This window comes from Chenopodium album, chromosome 2 (assembly GCF_948465745.1).
Source record: "Chenopodium album chromosome 2, dcCheAlbu1.1, whole genome shotgun sequence".
NCBI lineage: Eukaryota > Viridiplantae > Streptophyta > Magnoliopsida > Caryophyllales > Amaranthaceae > Chenopodium > Chenopodium album.
In genome coordinates, this window is record NC_137835.1 from 2,434,189 (window position 1) to 2,452,261 (window position 18,073).

Here is an 18,073-nt window from a genome sequence, read left to right on the forward strand (position 1 = left end):
GATTCCCATCTGGTACGTGGTTAATACTACGGAGTATTAATTTGTATATTTTGGTAGTTATGTGTCGTGTTATAAAGTAATCTGATGTTTTGGAGATCAATTGTTGTTTCTGATTGTTAGTCGGATTGTTATGGGCAATTTGAGTACAGAGGTCGCAGGAGGAAGAAGATGCAGATCCACGATATATTTTTTATATTTTTTTGGAGGATGGGGAAGGACGTTAGTTTAGAATTAGACGACGTTACTAACGACCGCCGTCAACATAGCCATGTCACCATCAGTACAATTCAATATAAAAATATTACTTTTGCTAAGGAGGGCCCACAAATGCAGCTGATTAACAAGGTTTCGTTAATCAGGCTGATCAATTGGGTCGGCCTAGAATTTTAATGGGCTCGATTCGCGTGGTATGATTAGTCCTTTGGAAAATATTACTATGTATTACTGAGCATCCTGAACTTTGCGTAATAGCCAAAACGTACACTACCAACTATGATGGAAGGTGCAACGCGTGCCTAAAATGAAAAACTCTAGTCGCTTATTTCACTGGAGGAGGTGAATCCACGCGTGCCAAATGGATGCATAGGAACAATTCACCATTTTTTAAAAATTGTTTTAGAGAGTGACAATTCACTTCCTTCGATGAAATAAATGCCTGGAAATTTTCATTTAAGGCACGCATCGCACCTAACACTATAGTTGGTGGTGTTTTGACTATTACGCAAAGTTTAGGGTGCTCAGTATACCTAGGCCATATTTCAGGGTGTTTCGACCAATATAGGGTTTGAGCATTATCAATGCAAAATAGATATTAATTGTTGGTTATTAAATGTTTCGATGCATATTTCAACACGTTAAAATTTCAAATTAGTACTTCGTTTCTTTTTTTTTGAAGCAAATTAGTACTTCGTTTCTATATGTACTTTCTCTATTATTCTTGAATTTAATTACAAGAGTTCATATGACACAATTATTAATGCATAACTTTAACCATATGCTATATAATATTTGTAAATGTCAGATTGTCAGTAAATATTATAATTAACATTAGTACTGAATAATTATAATGAATAATGACTATAATTTGCAAAACAAACATGAACGAATCCATGGACATACCATATTACACAATAATATTTGACTTTTACATATTAGCAAAAAATATACGATCAAGTTTAATGTATGAACAGTGTAGAAGTAAAAACTCTTGCAAGTATTCATAAAATATGAGGGAGTAATGAAAGATATCAATAGTTAAATAATATGTATACATGTTTGCCACCAGTAGATGAGAATATGAGATTACTGACTTGAGAATTTAGAGGTAGGACTATTTCATATTTCATGGTTGACCACCCAACCATCATATCCCTTAAAAAACGCACCAAATTACCAATCCTTCATTTCCCCAGAATTTAAATACCAGGTGTGAACAAATCAACATTATACACATACGGTACCTTGACAAATACTTATTTATTTAAAGGTAAGATGAAAGATCTATTGAACCGATACCTTTTCCATCTCCGTAAATCAACGAGATTACGAGGTAAGAAAATTATTCTTTTCTCAAACAAATATAATTGATGAGGCTCAAACTTATGACTTTAAGGTGAGTATCCCATCAACTCTACCGAGCTTTACTTGACACCTCGACAAATATCTGGTGAGAATTAAATTAACAGAGAGTTAAAATGTTGTGTTTCAATTCACAGTAGTAGACTAGTAGCTCAGCTAAACTCAACTCCCAATGGCATTTTCGTTATTATATCCTTCTTTCTGCCAACATTTCGGTACCCTCAAATCTTCAACCGTCGCTTTCCTCTTCATCATCAAAATAATAATGTCTGATCATCTTTTCTCTCTACCATAAACCTCTCTCATATTCTTCAAAAATATCCCATTTTTTCACAGAGGAGAGAGAAAATCTACCTTCTCCGGCACCGGCGAAATTCGAGGAGAGAGAAAATTAGGGTTTCACAAAAATGGTAGATGCGAGCGATAAATTGGCGTATTTTCAAGCAATTACAGGTTTAGAAGACATTGATTTATGCACTGAGATTCTTGCTGCTCATAATTGGGATCTTGAGCTTGCAATCGCTGCTTTTACTGGTAATCCCAATGTTCCAGAACCTTCTGATGATGTCGGAAGTAGTGGGCAACAACAGCAATCACAATCTCAATCACAATCACAACCTCTGAATAATTCGTTTCCAAACGACGTCGTTTTAAGGTCTGATGTTGATATTAACCCTGGAAATGGAAATGGAAACCCTAGTTTGGCATGGAGGGTAATCACTTTACCGATTTCGGTTGTTTCCGGTAGTTTAGGGTTGATTTCTGGTGCGGTTGGGTTAGGGTTATGGGCTGCTGGTGGAGTGTTATCGTATTCATTTGGGATGCTGGGGTTAGGGGGTCGTCGAGGTGGTGATTCGTCGGCTAGTCCATTGGTTCAGGTACCGTCTTCGGCTTCCGAAGCGATGGAGTTTGTGGCAGCATTGGAGAGGGAGTATGGGTCTGGTGTGAGGGTCAATTTTGTTTCAGAAGGGTTTATGGATGCGCTTCAGAGGTCTAGACATGCTTATAAGCTGTTGTTTGTGTACTTGCATTCGCCGGATCACCCTGATACGCCTTTGTTTGTGGAGAGGACATTGGGGAGTGAGGTGTTTGCTGATTTTGTGAATGAGAATTTCGTGGCGTGGGGCGGTAGCATTCGTGCTTCCGAGGGATTTAAGATGAGTAATAGTTTGAAAGCCTCGCGGTTTCCGTTTTGTGCTGTTGTTATGGCTGCTACTAATCAACGTATTGCTTTGCTTCAGCAGGTGAGACTGCTGTATTTTTTTTTGGCTAATGTTTAGTTCATTTGCTTGGTTAAGTCGTCGATTATAGTTTTAAATGTAATTGCCTAGTAGTTTTGTGATCACTGCTAATTGATAATTTGGAATGTTCAATTTGTGATTGGTGTTAATCTAGGTTGGGATATCATGGGAGGTTTAATTTGGGTTTTTGGGGTGATTATTAGGTGTGTTTTATGATAATTGATTGTCTTATAATGTAGGTGCTTAGTTAGGCTAACTTATTGTCACTAGAATATGTAGTGATGATACCTATAAATCAGCTGGTTATCCATGTGAAAACTGTGTGTGTGTGTAACTAGAGATATCTGCAAGTGTATGTTGCACTTTTTTGAACTTTGATGGCTGTGGATTAGGGGCATTGCCTGTATTAGAAAGGTAGAATGTACTAAGTATTAGGGGCATTGCCTGTGCAATTTTAGCATAAGAATGAGAAATTTGATCGTAAGGGACGGAGGAGGAAGATTTTGTGGATGACTATACGGTTAATCACTTTTGGTTCATGTAGCCGACCCCATTTATGGGATTAAGGCTTTGATTGATTGATTGATATAGATTGTGGTTGGACATGTAGATCTTGCACTTGTCAATGAAAGGCATTTTGGATATTAGATGGAATAGGGATCAACTAGTACAATGCAAGCTCTTCAGTGGAACTAATTTCTGCATATTAACTTTCTGGTTTATCTTATGCTAAGTATATCTTTGAAAGACCTTACAGTTTTGTTATTAGTAGGAGGTTGAGTGCACTTTTTGGACTAAGGCCCGTTTTGGTTGAAGGGATTAGGCTGGAAAAGAAGAGAAAGGAATATGTTTGGTTAGATAAATGAAGAATTCATAGGAATGGAAGGGATGTGGGAGGAAAGCCTCTTTACAAAATTTCACTTCCCTTTCCTCCCAAAATTGGACGATTTTGATTAGAAAGTCGGAATTATAAGTTAAATCATAATTTTTTTTCCCTCTTTCCTTCAATTCCTTTCATTTAATCAATTATTGAAAAATAAAATCACTTTCTTTTCCCCGCCCATCCTTTATTTTTTTTTCCTGTACTAATATTAAACCAAATTAACCTAGGCTAAGGATTTTGAAAATAGGTTCACATAAATGAAAGCTTGTGTCATCGGAAACATGGTTTTAAATTACGGATGTGGTTGCGGTCTTGGTGAAGTTTTGCGGGCAATGTGGGTGGTTTGCAGCATAATATATTTATCACCTTAAGAATAAAATCTTTACACTGCGGTTGCGATGCATTTATACAGCCAAGAATTAATACCATGATTGGAAGTGACGAATGAGCAATTTCACCTAGACTGAATGAGTTAAACCATGTCTTTCTGGTAGAGATAATTCAAGGTAGGTCTTCTACTAAGAATTTGGTTTGTTCTGGATCCTATTTAATCCAAGTGAGAACCTATTTACCGACCAACCTATTTTGATTTAGAAATTACAGTCCTAAGAGCTACTGTTTTCGGATAACCTATGCATATTCCACAAGGTTTTCTGCTGATTGTTGGCTTTTTGTCATCCTTCAATGAAACAACAGATTAATCTATTATTAGTCATTTTGTGGGCATCATATGATAACTTGGTGGATGTTTTTTTTGTAATATATGGAATTTACTTATAAACGAATTTTGAGAAGTTAAGGAAAGGTTGTAAAGGAGGGAGTGAGAGACAACTGTTGCTTTCAGGATGCTATATTTTGACAATTATGTAAATCCATTATATAGAGGCATAAAGTTGTTTGTTTATTAGTATTAAGGTTTATAGTAGCATTGAGAAATAAATGAAGGATCTTTGTTGATGCTGATTTGGCTTGTTGCTAACTCCTAAATTGGGTTGGAGGTTAGGCAGACATCTTTTTGGTGTGAGAAGGATTTTTTGCAAAAAATCAAAATGAGACATGGTTATTTAATGGGAAGTGGATGTTGTTGCTGTTGTCAGTTGAGATACTATGGTATGTTTTATTTGGGTTTTGGGAAAAGTGAATTGATTTTCTTATTTCGACCTTAAGATGTTGGTGCTTATTTGCACTTTATTTTACAAGAACAGTTCATGATCTCACATGTGAATCAACTAATAGCCATTGTGTTGGATTATCTTTGCAGATACTTTGAAGTTCCTCTGCCATTAATTGTTCTTTTGTCTTCTCTAGGATAAACAATTGATGGATCAATCATTAGTTATTCCTTGCGGATCTATAATTCGGTGATAGGTAGCCCGATATTTGTTGAATAAGAATCAAGATACATGTCAGAAAAGAACACTAGAATAAAGTCTAGTCTCTATTCCGCAATTCCATAATTATCTTGTATTTTGAGATTGAAGAGTAATTTTGTTCTTGCAACCTTCCTTCGAAGTGGAACTAATAGTGAGTCAAGGAATATGAATAATCTTCTTATTTCCAGAGTGAGAGAGAGAGGGGGGGGGGGGGGGGGTTGAGGTTGTTTGGGCTAGAGTTGGATACAAATATACGGAGTTCAGATTTTGTATTGTATTTGATCAAATAAAATATGTGCTAGAAAGTGTGGAGTACAATTGTGGGGGGGGGGGGGGGGGGGGGGGATATTTTTATACGGTCAGGAAGTTTGTTGTTTGTTATCTATTGTCACTCCAGGTTTCAAATGGTTGCTTATAAGAACCTATTTGGCTAACTAAGTTTATGGTTTTCAAATGTCTTGACGTGGCTTTTTAATGACTTCTTAAGTTTTTTTGTTTATTTTGGTTTCTTGCTCCCTTTCTTTTCTCTACCTGTCTCCAATTTCCATCTTGCTTGGAGATAGATTTTTGATATGTAAAGCTACATAGCATATTTGTAGATATCATATTTTAGTCTGTTGGTGTGGCACAATAGAAGTGTCTTGATCTTTTTAGGCCATCTCTGTGTCTGTGGGTGCCTTTGGTGTTTATGCCTTTTTGTTGGGCTGAGCAATTTGCAATTGGTTGGTGTGAACTTTATGGTTCTCTGGTTTGGTCTGTTGTTGTGAAATGATGGATGGAAGGCAATAGAATGGGAACTGGAATGTTTTTGGTTTTGATTTTCATAACTTAAACCTTGAAACAAAATCCTTTTTGATCTATCTGGACCTCTTAATTTTTTCACATTGTTGACTGGGGATAGATGAACTTTAGATAATGATGGTGTTGTCTAATTAAGCTCTGAGGTCTGTATGAACTTTTCTTCTGAGCATGAGGCTTTTGATTGTTGTGGAGTTTCTGAGGCTGATCTGTCGCCAGGGTAGGTTTGCCAATGCTTAGGGCTGCTGTGAATGGTGGATATGAAATGGCAGGTAGGGAGTTCCATGGGTGGCAATTGAAATCAGATATTAGAAATCAATCAATCAATCACACACAGCCTTAACCCCATAAGTGGGGTCAGCTACATGAACCAAAAGTGTTTATTCTGTATAGTCATCCACAAAAATCTTCCTCCTCCATCCCTTGATAGGAAAAAAAAAAACAAATAAAAGAATTACCAATATTTTGATAGTGTAAAGATGTGATCTCTGATTTATGAGCAGAGTAAAATGAATTTGAAACTCGAGTAAAAGCTGCATATCTTTAAAGATTTTTAGGTGGGTCTCCAAAAGTATTATCTGTAGTCATCTACACTGGCTGGCATAAGGCTGCAGACATTTGATTCTCAATTATAAGATGCTTATATTGTTATTGCTGCATGGCCTGCATCTTCTTAGGATTTGCGAATTGCAATTGTTGATGTCATGCTGTTGTATATAAAGAGTAATGTTAGATTTTGCCAAACAAGTAATACTTCATACTAAAATTGATTCATATTATTGATAGTAAAGATTACTTTAAAGCGTCAGTTCTATTCGATAGATATAATTATTTTTCTTAAGAAAAAATTAGACTTATTGTGCCTTGGCACGGGGCCTAAGCTAGTTACATACATATACCTGTGTCTCATTATTGTCAGCATTCATTGTAGGTAATTCTAATCTGGCTGTAAGTATATTTTCTGTGTGCACTCTGGTGTTCATCAGTCAAAATTGTGCTGTTTTATTGGTATTCAGTGATCTGATTCAGGGATCTTTTTTCCTTTTCTAAACTGTCCTATTAACTTCTTGTTCTGTTGCAGATTGAGGGACCAAGATCCCCTGAAGATATGCTTTCCATACTACAGAGAGTTTTGGAAGAAAGTGGACCTGTACTTGTCTCAGCCAGGCTTGAAGCAGAGGAGAGGAGGAACAACATGCGCTTGAGGGAAGAACAAGATGCTGCTTACAGAGCTGCCTTAGAAGCTGACCAGGTATAAAAAAAATTCTGCCTCTGTTGTATTTATTTGCCTACTGTTGCTGGTGTTGTTGCCTTTGAGCCGTCAATTTTTTTACGGAGTACTTCGTATTTCTCGAGTTCCTAATCTTTTTATCTGTTACAACTGGGTCTATGTGAGTGCTTGGAGAGTGTTTTAGGGAGTTTTACATAAAATGGGTGCTCAAATCTTGCTTTGGAGGTGTCTTGTAAAGTTTCTGGAGACAGCTTAATAACGGTTTGTGGCAATTTTTCCGAACTTTTGGATGTAAATTAGAAAATAATTGATAGTCCGGTTAGTATGAAGCCGTTGCACTAAAGCAATTTCTTTAATAGTTTTGAGTGCAAGGTTTGTCTATGAGAGGCAATTAGAGCAAATCATGGAACTACATTATTTATGCTATGATGCTTTTGATCAACTGTTGTCATTTGAACACTGTATACAAAGAAGTATATTAATTTGGTTGCCAATATGTAGTTTTAAAAAGGCTTCAATACACATAGGAGGAACATTAACTATTCCAGCTGTCTGAGATGGTTGTAACTTGCTAGTAGAATTTAGTGCTTTAATATTCCATACATTGGCTATGGTGGAGCCAAGAAAAAAAATCTATCAAGTTTCCAAACATATAGAATTTAGTGCTGTTTTATTGATTAGAAAGAATATGCAACTCCGTTAATGTGTCCCTCCCCACCCTCGGGTTCAGAATTGCTGTGAGGTTATAGCAGCTCTTCTAGATATGACAATTCTACAAAAACTCTATAATTGTTGGGTCATTGGTTTCATTCTTCATTACTTAATGCAAGATCGTATTGGAAGACTTAAGCATGAACATGTGTAGTACTTCGTCTGGAAAGGTGACAATTTATTGAAACAATATAATTTAGTATTCGTGACTATAAATTTGGATGGAAGGAATAATAAGATAAGTACTAAAGAAATTAATATTCAACCCCTGCATGCTTCTATATGCATTTGGCATTGCTGTCTAATTCTTCAGCATATATGCTCCTCTCAGGCTAGAGAACAGCAGAGGAGAGAAGAACAAGAGAGGCTAGAGAGGGAAAGGGCTGAAGAGGAGCGAAAACGTCGTGAGGAAGAAGAGGCACGTGAAAGAGAAGCACGTGAAGCAGCTGAAAGAGAAGCTGCCTTGGCTCGTAGAAAGCAGGAAAAAGCTTTGTCTCTTGGTGCTGAACCTGAGAAAGGACCTGATGTTACTCAAGTAATATTCCATTTTTACCTTAAAACTATTTTTTGTCCTTCTAAAATACCAATACAGTTATGATTCATTCAGTTTCAGGATGACTTGCATATGATGGCCTCTGTCTTTTAGTTCTAGTCTCATGCTTTTTGTTCAATTTTAATACGTATTCTATTTCCTGCATTGATTATGTTTGACATTTAAGTATGGAATCTTTTACTTTTAGAGCTTCAATATAATTGCTTCATACTTAATCAGGTATTGGTACGATTTCCAACTGGAGAGCGTAAAGACAGGAGATTCCACAGCAGTGCAACCATCCAGTCTTTATATGACTATGTTGATTCTTTAGATTGCTCAAACTTCGAAAGCTACAATCTAGTCTCCAATTTTCCAAGAACAGTATACAGTCCAGAAAAGCATTCTTTGACCCTGAAAGAAGCAGGCTTGCATCCGCAGGCAAGTCTTTTCGTGGAACCAAACTTGTAGGGAAGATTTTCTCTGTGATCAACATTGTTTAGAACTATGATCGCGAGTAACACTTTAGTCTCTCTTGTTTAGTGCTGGTCTATCAAATATTCTGATGAGTATAATCCCCATGTATTTCTCTTTCCCCTTGTATTTTCTCTTCCAAATTCTCACCAATTTGGCTCAAGTAGGTGGATTCAGAATAAGGAATGTTAGCTGTTGTACTTATTCCATCTGTCTCATGCTTCTGGAGAAGTGTTTAGAGAATGCATAATGATTCTTCGCCTTTTCCAAACAGAAATAGCCATCTCCTCTTTGTGAAGGAAGGTGTCTCTGGTAGCACGTTACAGTCCTTACAGAGGATGTGCAACGCTGCGCTGTTGCCCACTGCAGCTAAATGTTATGTCATCCATATCCATACAGTTTTAATTTCATGTTAAATGATTAGACAAGTATACTCCACATATGACTTTAAAACGATGTTGTATGTGGCAATCAAAATGATGGCTGGATTTGAGTCATTTGACTTTTGAGTTGATACCAAATGATGCATTGGATAACGAACGCACATGTGAGCCACATGCACTGGATTTGTGGCTAAATTCAATTCAGATGTTTGGAATTCTATCCATGTAACCAACACTAAAGCTACTTAGCGTTGACAATTTGAGAGTAATGCTTTTAGTTGAACGTGGAGTGATACGGAAAGTTGCTGAAATGTCAAATAGCACATATACTCTATTTTTCATATATTGAAATTTGAAAATTAGCTGATTACTTCCCTGTTTTTTTTTTTTTTTTTTTTTGGGAACATTCTTTTTCATTCTTATCAATACATTATTTTAATGGTTAATATCTTTAATTACAAATACATGTAAAAATTGTAATAATTTGATATTAAAATAACACTCCGTACAAATCAAGACCAATCTAACAAGTTCTTATTTGATTTTATTTTTTACTTAATTAAAAATCATGAAAGCTAGTTTAAGAAGAGCATATATATATTCGAGTAGTTTAAAAGTCAATCCGTTGTAATTTTTTTAAAAAAAAAAAAAAAAAAAAAATCCTTGTGACAGAATAATGGTCAAATAATTACGGAGAGAATAATTTTGTTCTTTTCGTTATTGAATTATCTTTTTAAGTTTGCTCCATATCTCAAATAGTTGAATGTTTGTAAGTATTTTTTTTAAAAAAAAAACTTGATCACTATTGACATTTATAGAAGTTATGGCTACAAATAAGCATTTAAATTTAAATATTGCTCCATATTCATTGACATAAAACAAGTAGACAAATACTTTATTGACAGAAAAGTAGACAAATACTGAAATACGAAATCTTTTTAAAAGTGCGTGGGTCCAAAGAATGTTATGATTTTATGACTCAATTAAAATAAAAAGCCCTGAGTACAGACTACACACCTGACTCCTGACGCCTTCCTGCTGCTATAAAAAAATATAACGGAATTGCTTTTTTCCCGGAAAAAACATGCTACAATTTCTCATCCTTTTTTTACGCTCCTCATATTTTTCCCAATTTCTAGGGTTTGTTTAATTGGTTTTCCACATTTCCTTCAAAAAAATATTCAGATAATCTCCAATTCAATCGTTCTTCTCCAATTCTAGGGTTAGCAAATTCTTACAATTCATTTGAATTTTGATCGTGATATGGTGATTTTAGGTTTGGTATGACTGAGTTACGAATTACACCATTAATGGAGATCCGAGCTTTGAAATTACGAATCGATTCCTCGAATATGGATTTACTCGCTTGTCGACTCGGCTTCAAATCGTCATTTGACTCGTATTTGATCGCTTGCGAAGCGTTTTCTGAACCTGCTACATTGCTTTCGATTCCAGTTGAAGAAGTTATTTGATCCTTTGTGTTTTTCTGCTTTCTCTCTCCTCTCAATTTTCTTCTTCTCCTCTTTCTCTAATGGAATCACTTAAAATTTCTTTGACATCGTCAATTTCTGATCAAATTGACGACATTGTTGAGAGGGACCCCTCCGGCCGATACATTAAGGTATGATTCCTTCATTTCGATTATTTCCTTAATTGATTAGGATAGTAATTTCTGATGTATTCTTTTTGTAATTGTAATCCAAATTGCTTTCATTGATCCAAATTACGTTTTTTGATTTAGATTTATTTGTTTGATTTAAATTAAATTTGCTAAATCAGTTTAATTTAATGCATTTTATGCCATAATTACTCATATTGTTTAATTATTTCGATTGTAATTGCCTATTAGTAGTGAATTTGCGGTTGATATATGTATATATATTTTTTAAATTGTTTTGTTTTGTTTTGGATTATTACACGTTTAATCCTTTTCTATTTATTTGTGATGATGTTTTTTTTCTTGTTGTCTCTTGCTCTTCAGTATTCTGAAATCCTGGGGAGGGGAGCATTCAAGACTGTGTATGATTCCTTGCTCAGTCTTCTGATTTTATGTTTTATTCCCGTTCGCTTTCGAATTTTTAATTAGTTGAAGTTATACCTAATAGTGATCACTTTCTTTGCTTCGGGTGAAGGGTCGAAAATGTCTTTACTTTTTCCCTAATATTTGTATGTATGTTGGTTGTTATAATAGTTACAAGGCATTTGATGAGGTCAATGGAATGGAGGTTGCTTGGAATCAAGTGGACATTGATGATTTGCTGCAGTTGCCACAACACTTGGAGATGTTGTATTCAGAGGTTCATTTATTGAAGACTTTGAAACATGTAAATATCATAAAGTTCTACCATTCTTGGGTTGATGATGGTAGTAAGACTATCAACATAATTACTGAGCTATTCACCTCTGGAAACCTTAGACAGTGAGTATTTTTCTGTTGATTCTTTGTTGCGTAGAAATTGTCAACATGGGTGTCCTTTTTTATGCCGTTATTTTAACATCTTGTATTGTTTAGGTATCGTAAAAAACATAAGTCTGTCGATCTGAAAGCTATCAAAAACTGGGCAAGGCAGATCCTCCGGGGTTTACAGTATCTTCACAGTCAGAGTCCTTGCATCATACACCGAGATTTGAAATGTGACAATATCTTTATCAATGGGAACACTGGGGAAGTTAAGATTGGCGATTTGGGTTTGGCAACTGTTATGCAGCAACCTACTGCTCGAAGTTGTATTGGTACCGCCAAGTCTTGCTGTATTTTAAGCTTTTTGTTTCTTGAACAATTCATATAGTTAAAAGTATGTAACCTGTGGGGTCTTTTTGGTGCAGGTACACCTGAATTTATGGCCCCTGAGTTATATGAGGAGGAATACAATGAACTTGTCGACATATATTCTTTTGGTTTGTGTATGCTGGAAATGGTGACATGTGAATACCCTTATTCTGAATGCAAAATTACAGCACAAATATTCAAGAAGGTTATCTCGGTAGGTCATCAATTGCTTCATACAGCTTGTAAGTGATGATAATTGCAGATAAATTACCCACGCTGTAACCCCCTCTCTTTTTTTCTGCATGATTTTTTAGGGTGTTAAGCCAGCAAGCCTTAGCAGAGTAACTAATCTGGAGATTAAGCAGTTCATTGAGAAATGTCTGGTTCCAGCTTCCATGAGACCATCAGCCGAGGATTTGTTGAAGGACCCATTTCTTGTATCCAAAATTCCTGAAGGGCCAAGTCCTCATTCTGTGATGACGAACATGGTTGAACCGGCTTGTTTGACCAGACCTCAAACAGCTCATTCTATGGATATAGACGGTGATGGCAAGAAGAGTGATTTTAGCTGGGAAGCTCCTCGCCATTTGACTTTAATTTTAAATTTCAATGATGTGAAAACCCTCAAGTTAATTGGAGAGGTGGTGGATAACAATTCAATCTCAATGACCCTCGTGTTTACTGGTACAAATGGTACGCTAAAATTCTAGCTTGACCTTTTGTGAGAAGTCTAGTATCTCTTGATGGAAACTGAGTTTATGTTATTTGGATCAGGTCGTTTGAAGAATATTCATTTTATATTCAACCTTCAGAAAGATACCATCATCTCCATTGTGCATGAGATGGTTGAAGAGATTGAAGACTTATCTAGGGAAGATTTGGTTCCCGTAGTGCAATTGATGGAGCAGCTGATTGCAGAACTGGTGCCTCACTCTAGGCAGCCTTCTAATTTCTCACTTACTGATCTCACCAGTTCACTAGAGGAATTATCTGGCTCAATCAGTGCCCTGGACTCACTAAAGTATCTATCAAAATCTGGAATGCTCAAGGTCTCTACAGAGGTGACTGGAAATGGAGAAGGCCGTGGTGCTGGAGAATCTCTTGTTTCGGGGATATCGGTTGATGAACAATATTCCATGATATGCTCTCATGATCCTGGCTTAAATAGCTGTAAACACTCGAACAGGTATTGGTGGTTGTATTTGTTAGACTTGTTGAATGGCTATGGTGTTTGTGATTTGTTTCAACTTTATCCTTAAACTTATTCATTGTGATCTGATGCAGTATTGCTTTTGATGGTTTGAGCCTATCAAGTACGGCTTCTTTAACACTGCTAGAGAAAGAGCTATGCAACGAGGAACTGAAGCAGGAGCTTGATGCAATTGAATCCCAATACAGTGAATGCATACGTGAACTCTCGAGGAAAAGGGAGGAGGCAATAGAATATGCCAAGAAGAGGTGGGCTTCTAAGAAGGATGTAGTTGTCTAACTGAAATTATAGTTTAGGGTTCCTCCATATCTATCTATTGATAGAAAGAAAGATCTTTGTCAAATACTGGATTGCCTTTCTTTTTTTTTGGAATTCTTCATATCCAAGGCAGCTTACCACAAGCACTCTGCCCCCCATACGACTAGTTGGAGGTTGTTCAAGAGAGTGCATTATATTATATATATATATATTCATTCTAGTGTATTGGAAATTTTGATTGCAGATTTATATATGTCCATTTAAAAATTCTGCTAAGCAGTGATTACTTAAATTCATTTAAGTGGTAATGAATTATTATTATTATTATTATTTTTTTTCCTGGCAGGCTATATAACTTTCTTGTATGCACTTGAGCCAGTGAGGCATTCAGAACACTAAATTTTCACCTCACAAATATTGAATAATTGTATATAATGCTGTATTTATTTCTTAATAAAGCTGCTCAGCAAGTAAAAAAGATCTCTGTTTCCTGAAACCTGAACTGAGATCGTCTGGGCAGTTCTGCATGTTCAGATACATATTTTCCAACATGGTAAAAACGTTCAGGATGATATAAAGACCACAAATACAAAAAGAGTCATGTTCTGAAAATTATGCACATCATACACTATCAATGTTAATAGAATCACTGAAAGACACATTGAGGAATGAGGATTAACATTGAATTATTTTAAATTAATTGGTGAAGATGAACATGAAAATTGAGAAGAATCTACAAACTCTACAACAATTTACTTGTCCCTTCCCCGCACAAAATTACACTGAAATGCAGAGAAGAGAGCAATGTAACTTCACAACAAATTGCCAATAAATCTTGACAATTTTACACGTTATAATTATGCGGTTGTCTCCACTATTTTTCTGAACTGATAACTTCATAACCATCAGGATAGTAGACATTGATTCCACAGACTTACATCAACACGCTGGCAGGCAAAGGTAATTTCACAACTACCAATTATCCTTGATAATTTTAGACTTTTCAAGTATGTATTTGCCTTCCTTGTACTTCTGCGATTCTTCATAAGCTCGTTCATACTTCCAACCAAGAACTTCACGGCAATCAGAACAAGAGACATCCGCAACTGTGTGGAGACCTGTCATGAGATGTCTGTCTTCTTTTGGCCCCACATCAACGTTCATAGCATGGGAAAAGAGAAAAGCCCTACTGTTTCTTCCCTGAATTATGATTCAGATAGAGCAGTCAGCACAAAAAACATAGCTGCATCTTGTTATATACAGTATCTGATGTAAAGAACTACAGAGGCATTAAAATTCTTGAAATACATAGTGGAACATGAAACCATGCCCTATTTTATCCTATCCTATCCCCTTGCCAAATTGTCCCATAACAGAGGTGTATTCAGCAGAAGTTAGAACATACTGATGAGCTACATAATGAAAATAATATGATGCCAACAGCAACTCTCGAAGGAATTATAAATTTTCATCGCAAATGCACATCTTACTATAGATGGGGAAGTTTGTGAAATTGTAATCAGATGAGGTATTTCCATGCTCAACCATTTGCAATATAAATTCATTTTTTAAAATCAATTTCTGAGCAAGAACTTGAACTGTGTTTGCTAGCAGAGGAACCAGGAAGGGAAATTTTTTTTCCCAATTTCCCTGTTCGGATGAGTGAACAATTTTATTGGGTGAGAAAAGAATTTCAAAGGGGTGTTAAAGGATTTACCTTAACAAGAATGCCACAATTTCCTGTCATACTTACCTACTTCCTATTGCCCTCCCTTCTTTTCGTTTCTCATTATTAGCTACCAAACAAAGGAAAATCCTTCCATGGAAGAAATTATTCACGGCAGAAAACTTACCTCGAAACGAAACACGTCCTTAAAATGATTGAAGGCCATAAAAAAAAGCTCAACAGAGATTCTACTAAATCAAAAAAAATGATGGCAAATACTTATACAACCTTCTAAACAACTTTATGGCCGACAAGGCAGAATAAAATCTCAAACTACACAATGATGTTTAAGGAACATAACAAATACAAATATTATGACATTTTTGGTTCATATCCCTGATTATAGTTGTACTATATAACACACCAAAATTAATCAAACAAAGAAAGCAGCTAAGACCATATAATAATCTATCAATTTCTTCACCTGAAAAGCTTTGGAAATAATATCATCATGAAGTGCAACATTGTTTCGACAATTGCTGCAACTGTAAATCCTTGGACCGATCAATTCCGCCATCAAACCTACAAGATACCCTCAAATTTCCCATAATTTGGATTATGAACATAACCATGACAATGAGAATCATAAAAATATCCCAACTATAGATGATCATTCCTAAATCCTTAAGAAAATGCACATGAATTCACTTACTTTTCGAGTTTTCGAGGGCGGTAAAGGCCTAAAGATTGCTTTTGATTAAACTTTCTTTGATCAATGGATTCAATGGCAACTATTGTAGACAGAGCAAGAAATGATCATACATCAGTATTAGTATAAAAAGGCCTAATTAATTAAAATGGGACAAAATTATACATTTCAGACATCTCCAATCAACAGAAATAGTACTAATTAAACATCGAATTCCCAATTATGATGAACAAATTCCAAGATTAAAAACCCAATTTTCCAGCTGATCAATTTAATGTTGAGTTTTATGATCGAGAATTAAGTTAAGCTTGATAAAATTGGGATAGTGTGCAATGAAATTTGAAGGGAAAAAAAGACAAACCTTGACAAAAGGAATTGATCTAAGCGAGAAATGAGGGAGAAAATTAGGGTTTAAGATTATATCAATTGTGTTGGGGAAAAACACCCAGAAGAAATATAGGGAATGGGAAATTAGTGAATCATCAGAAGATCATAATTTGCCGACAGACGCCTCTTCTACCTCAATGATGCTATGACCCGACCCATATACAATTAAAATAATATTGGAAATTCAAATGATTTTTGACACTAAGATTGGATTTCAGGATTTCAAAAAATAAATAAATAAATAAATAATAGTCAATCTGACTTAACAAAAGCTTGACAAACCTATAAATTTTTTTTTTTTTTTTTTCGGAATTTGGACATGAGATTTGATGTTTAATCCGACCCGACCCAAATTGTTTATCACCTCTAATTTATATGTGGAATTATAAAATAAAATAAAATATTATCACTTGACATGTTAATTGATTTGTCTCAATATTAACTTTCTATTATTAATAATTAAATATTAGCTTTTATGAATGTGCAAGTCAAGGTAAAACAACTAAGAATATATTAGCATTTTGCATTTTTATTATTATATGAAGTAATCTGAAAGAAAAAACAACTAAACAAGGTCATATTTTTGTACACGCCCATATGCTCTATTTGTATTTCTATGGTACGGAGTACTTTACTTGATAAACATGAAGAAGAAAATTAGGTATCATATACTCATATAGTAGTACTTAGTCTAGTGTTACGGATTGAATCTCACAAGTCACAACCACTATGAGATCAATCCTCTGCATAAAGACAATTTCAGTTGGGAATTCCCTTGCCCTCAATCCACTCGACTCCTATATATTGGCTTGTTTTTCTGATTAGGTCAAATTTAAGTATACAAGCTAGGTATGGTCATCTCCTTTTTTATATGTTAATATGAAATATAAAAGAAAAAAAAATATTATCAAATCAAATATGAAGTTTATTTTAATGTGAATGTGTAATATTTATTATTTTTAATATTACACAAGTGAAAATGTGTAGTATTGTGTGATAGTACTAAATTATGTACAGTGTCTTATTTGCGTTAAAATTAATATTTAATTATGGCAGGACTAAATAATGTACTTGTGTTTTCACAAAAATAAAAAAAAAAAAAAAAAAAAAGTACTTGTGTTATTAATATTATTATTGTGGAAGAGAGGACTTACACGTTATTTAGCTTATTCTAGCCTTGAAACATGTTTGTTTGAGTAACATGCAATGTTTCTTACAAATATGAGTGACACATTTCGAGTAGCTAATATATGTTATTGGCTTGTTTATCAAAATCGTAATCCATACATTCTAAATTTTAAATGATTCTATCCTAAACAATTTACCATGAGTCCATGAGATATTATTTTACTAAAATCTAAGACATAAAATTTGTTTTACGATGTTAGCTTACTCCTAGGTCGGTGCATAATAACGGCAAGTTTTCCTTTGCTACTGTTTAAAAAAAATAATAATAATAATAATAAAAAAATCATCATAATGGCCATTCTTAATATTTCATCAAGTTCTCATCAACACTTTCTTGAATTTTTCTTCCATATGATATCCTTGATAATTCTTACACAGTCAACTTATTTCTTTTACTTTCCAAAAATATGTTAGAGTTAATTAGGATCATAATCCATACATTTTAAATGATTATTATACACTAAACAATCTACCATGAGATAATCAATCAATCAATCATCAATAATCAATAACTATATACTAAAAGACACACCAACAATGCCACGTGTCATCTCCTGGTATGCCCCCTTTTTTTTTTAAAAAAAAAAATTTAATTATAATATTTTATCTATTCTTTGTTAAACAATATTTATATATCTAGTGTAGAAAAGACTTTTATCGAATTTTGGGATTTAGTGGCGA

The 18,073-nt window shown here is 34.8% G+C and overlaps 3 protein-coding genes across 4 annotated transcripts; 2 read left to right on the forward strand and 1 right to left on the reverse strand.

The window, feature by feature from the left end:
- Window positions 1-1,840: 1,840 nt before the first annotated feature.
- LOC145592733 (plant UBX domain-containing protein 10-like) lies at window positions 1,841-9,025 on the forward strand. Its single transcript, XM_081649244.1, has 4 exons — window positions 1,841-2,822; window positions 6,955-7,125; window positions 8,147-8,350; window positions 8,588-9,025. The coding sequence occupies exons 1-4, from the start codon at window positions 1,986-1,988 to the stop codon at window positions 8,816-8,818; spliced, it is 1,443 nt and encodes a 480-aa protein (XP_081505370.1). The 5' UTR covers window positions 1,841-1,985; the 3' UTR covers window positions 8,819-9,025.
- Window positions 9,026-10,203: 1,178 nt separating this feature from the next.
- Window positions 10,204-13,772, forward strand: LOC145592754 (putative serine/threonine-protein kinase WNK10). 2 transcript variants are annotated; one of them, XM_081649262.1, is made up of 8 exons: window positions 10,204-10,825; window positions 11,186-11,223; window positions 11,396-11,623; window positions 11,717-11,937; window positions 12,031-12,188; window positions 12,289-12,667; window positions 12,749-13,160; window positions 13,259-13,772. In XM_081649262.1, exons 1-8 carry the CDS (start codon window positions 10,736-10,738, stop codon window positions 13,461-13,463), a joined length of 1,731 nt encoding a protein of 576 aa, XP_081505388.1. In that variant the 5' UTR covers window positions 10,204-10,735; the 3' UTR covers window positions 13,464-13,772. The 2 variants fall into 2 exon arrangements, with proteins under 2 accessions (XP_081505388.1, XP_081505396.1); XM_081649270.1 differs by lacking the exon at window positions 11,186-11,223.
- Window positions 13,773-14,109: 337 nt separating this feature from the next.
- LOC145592768 (protein yippee-like At4g27745) lies at window positions 14,110-16,353 on the reverse strand. The gene is made up of 4 exons (XM_081649281.1): window positions 16,179-16,353; window positions 15,821-15,899; window positions 15,593-15,690; window positions 14,110-14,642 (listed from the first exon to the last, which is right to left on the reverse strand). The coding sequence occupies exons 3-4, from the start codon at window positions 15,683-15,685 to the stop codon at window positions 14,415-14,417; spliced, it is 321 nt and encodes a 106-aa protein (XP_081505407.1). The 5' UTR covers window positions 15,686-15,690; window positions 15,821-15,899; window positions 16,179-16,353; the 3' UTR covers window positions 14,110-14,414.
- Window positions 16,354-18,073: the final 1,720 nt, after the last annotated feature.

Bases quoted from the DNA above. Each gene is read 5' to 3' on its own strand.
- LOC145592733 (XM_081649244.1), top strand. From the start codon at position 1,986: ATGGTAGATGCGAGCGATAAATTGGCGTATTTTCAAGCAATTACAGGT. The intron at 2,823-6,954 runs GTGAGACTGCTG...GTTCTGTTGCAG, and splicing joins GTATTGCTTTGCTTCAGCAG to ATTGAGGGACCAAGATCCCC. The intron at 8,351-8,587 runs GTAATATTCCAT...ATACTTAATCAG, and splicing joins AAGGACCTGATGTTACTCAA to GTATTGGTACGATTTCCAAC.
- LOC145592754 (XM_081649262.1), top strand. From the start codon at position 10,736: ATGGAATCACTTAAAATTTCTTTGACATCGTCAATTTCTGATCAAATT. The intron at 10,826-11,185 runs GTATGATTCCTT...CTTGCTCTTCAG, and splicing joins CCTCCGGCCGATACATTAAG to TATTCTGAAATCCTGGGGAG. The intron at 11,938-12,030 runs GTACCGCCAAGT...TTTTTGGTGCAG, and splicing joins TACTGCTCGAAGTTGTATTG to GTACACCTGAATTTATGGCC.
- LOC145592768 (XM_081649281.1), bottom strand. From the start codon at position 15,685: ATGGCGGAATTGATCGGTCCAAGGATTTACAGTTGCAGCAATTGTCGA. The intron at 14,643-15,592 runs GTGAAGAAATTG...ATCATAATTCAG, and splicing joins TTATTTCCAAAGCTTTTCAG to GGAAGAAACAGTAGGGCTTT.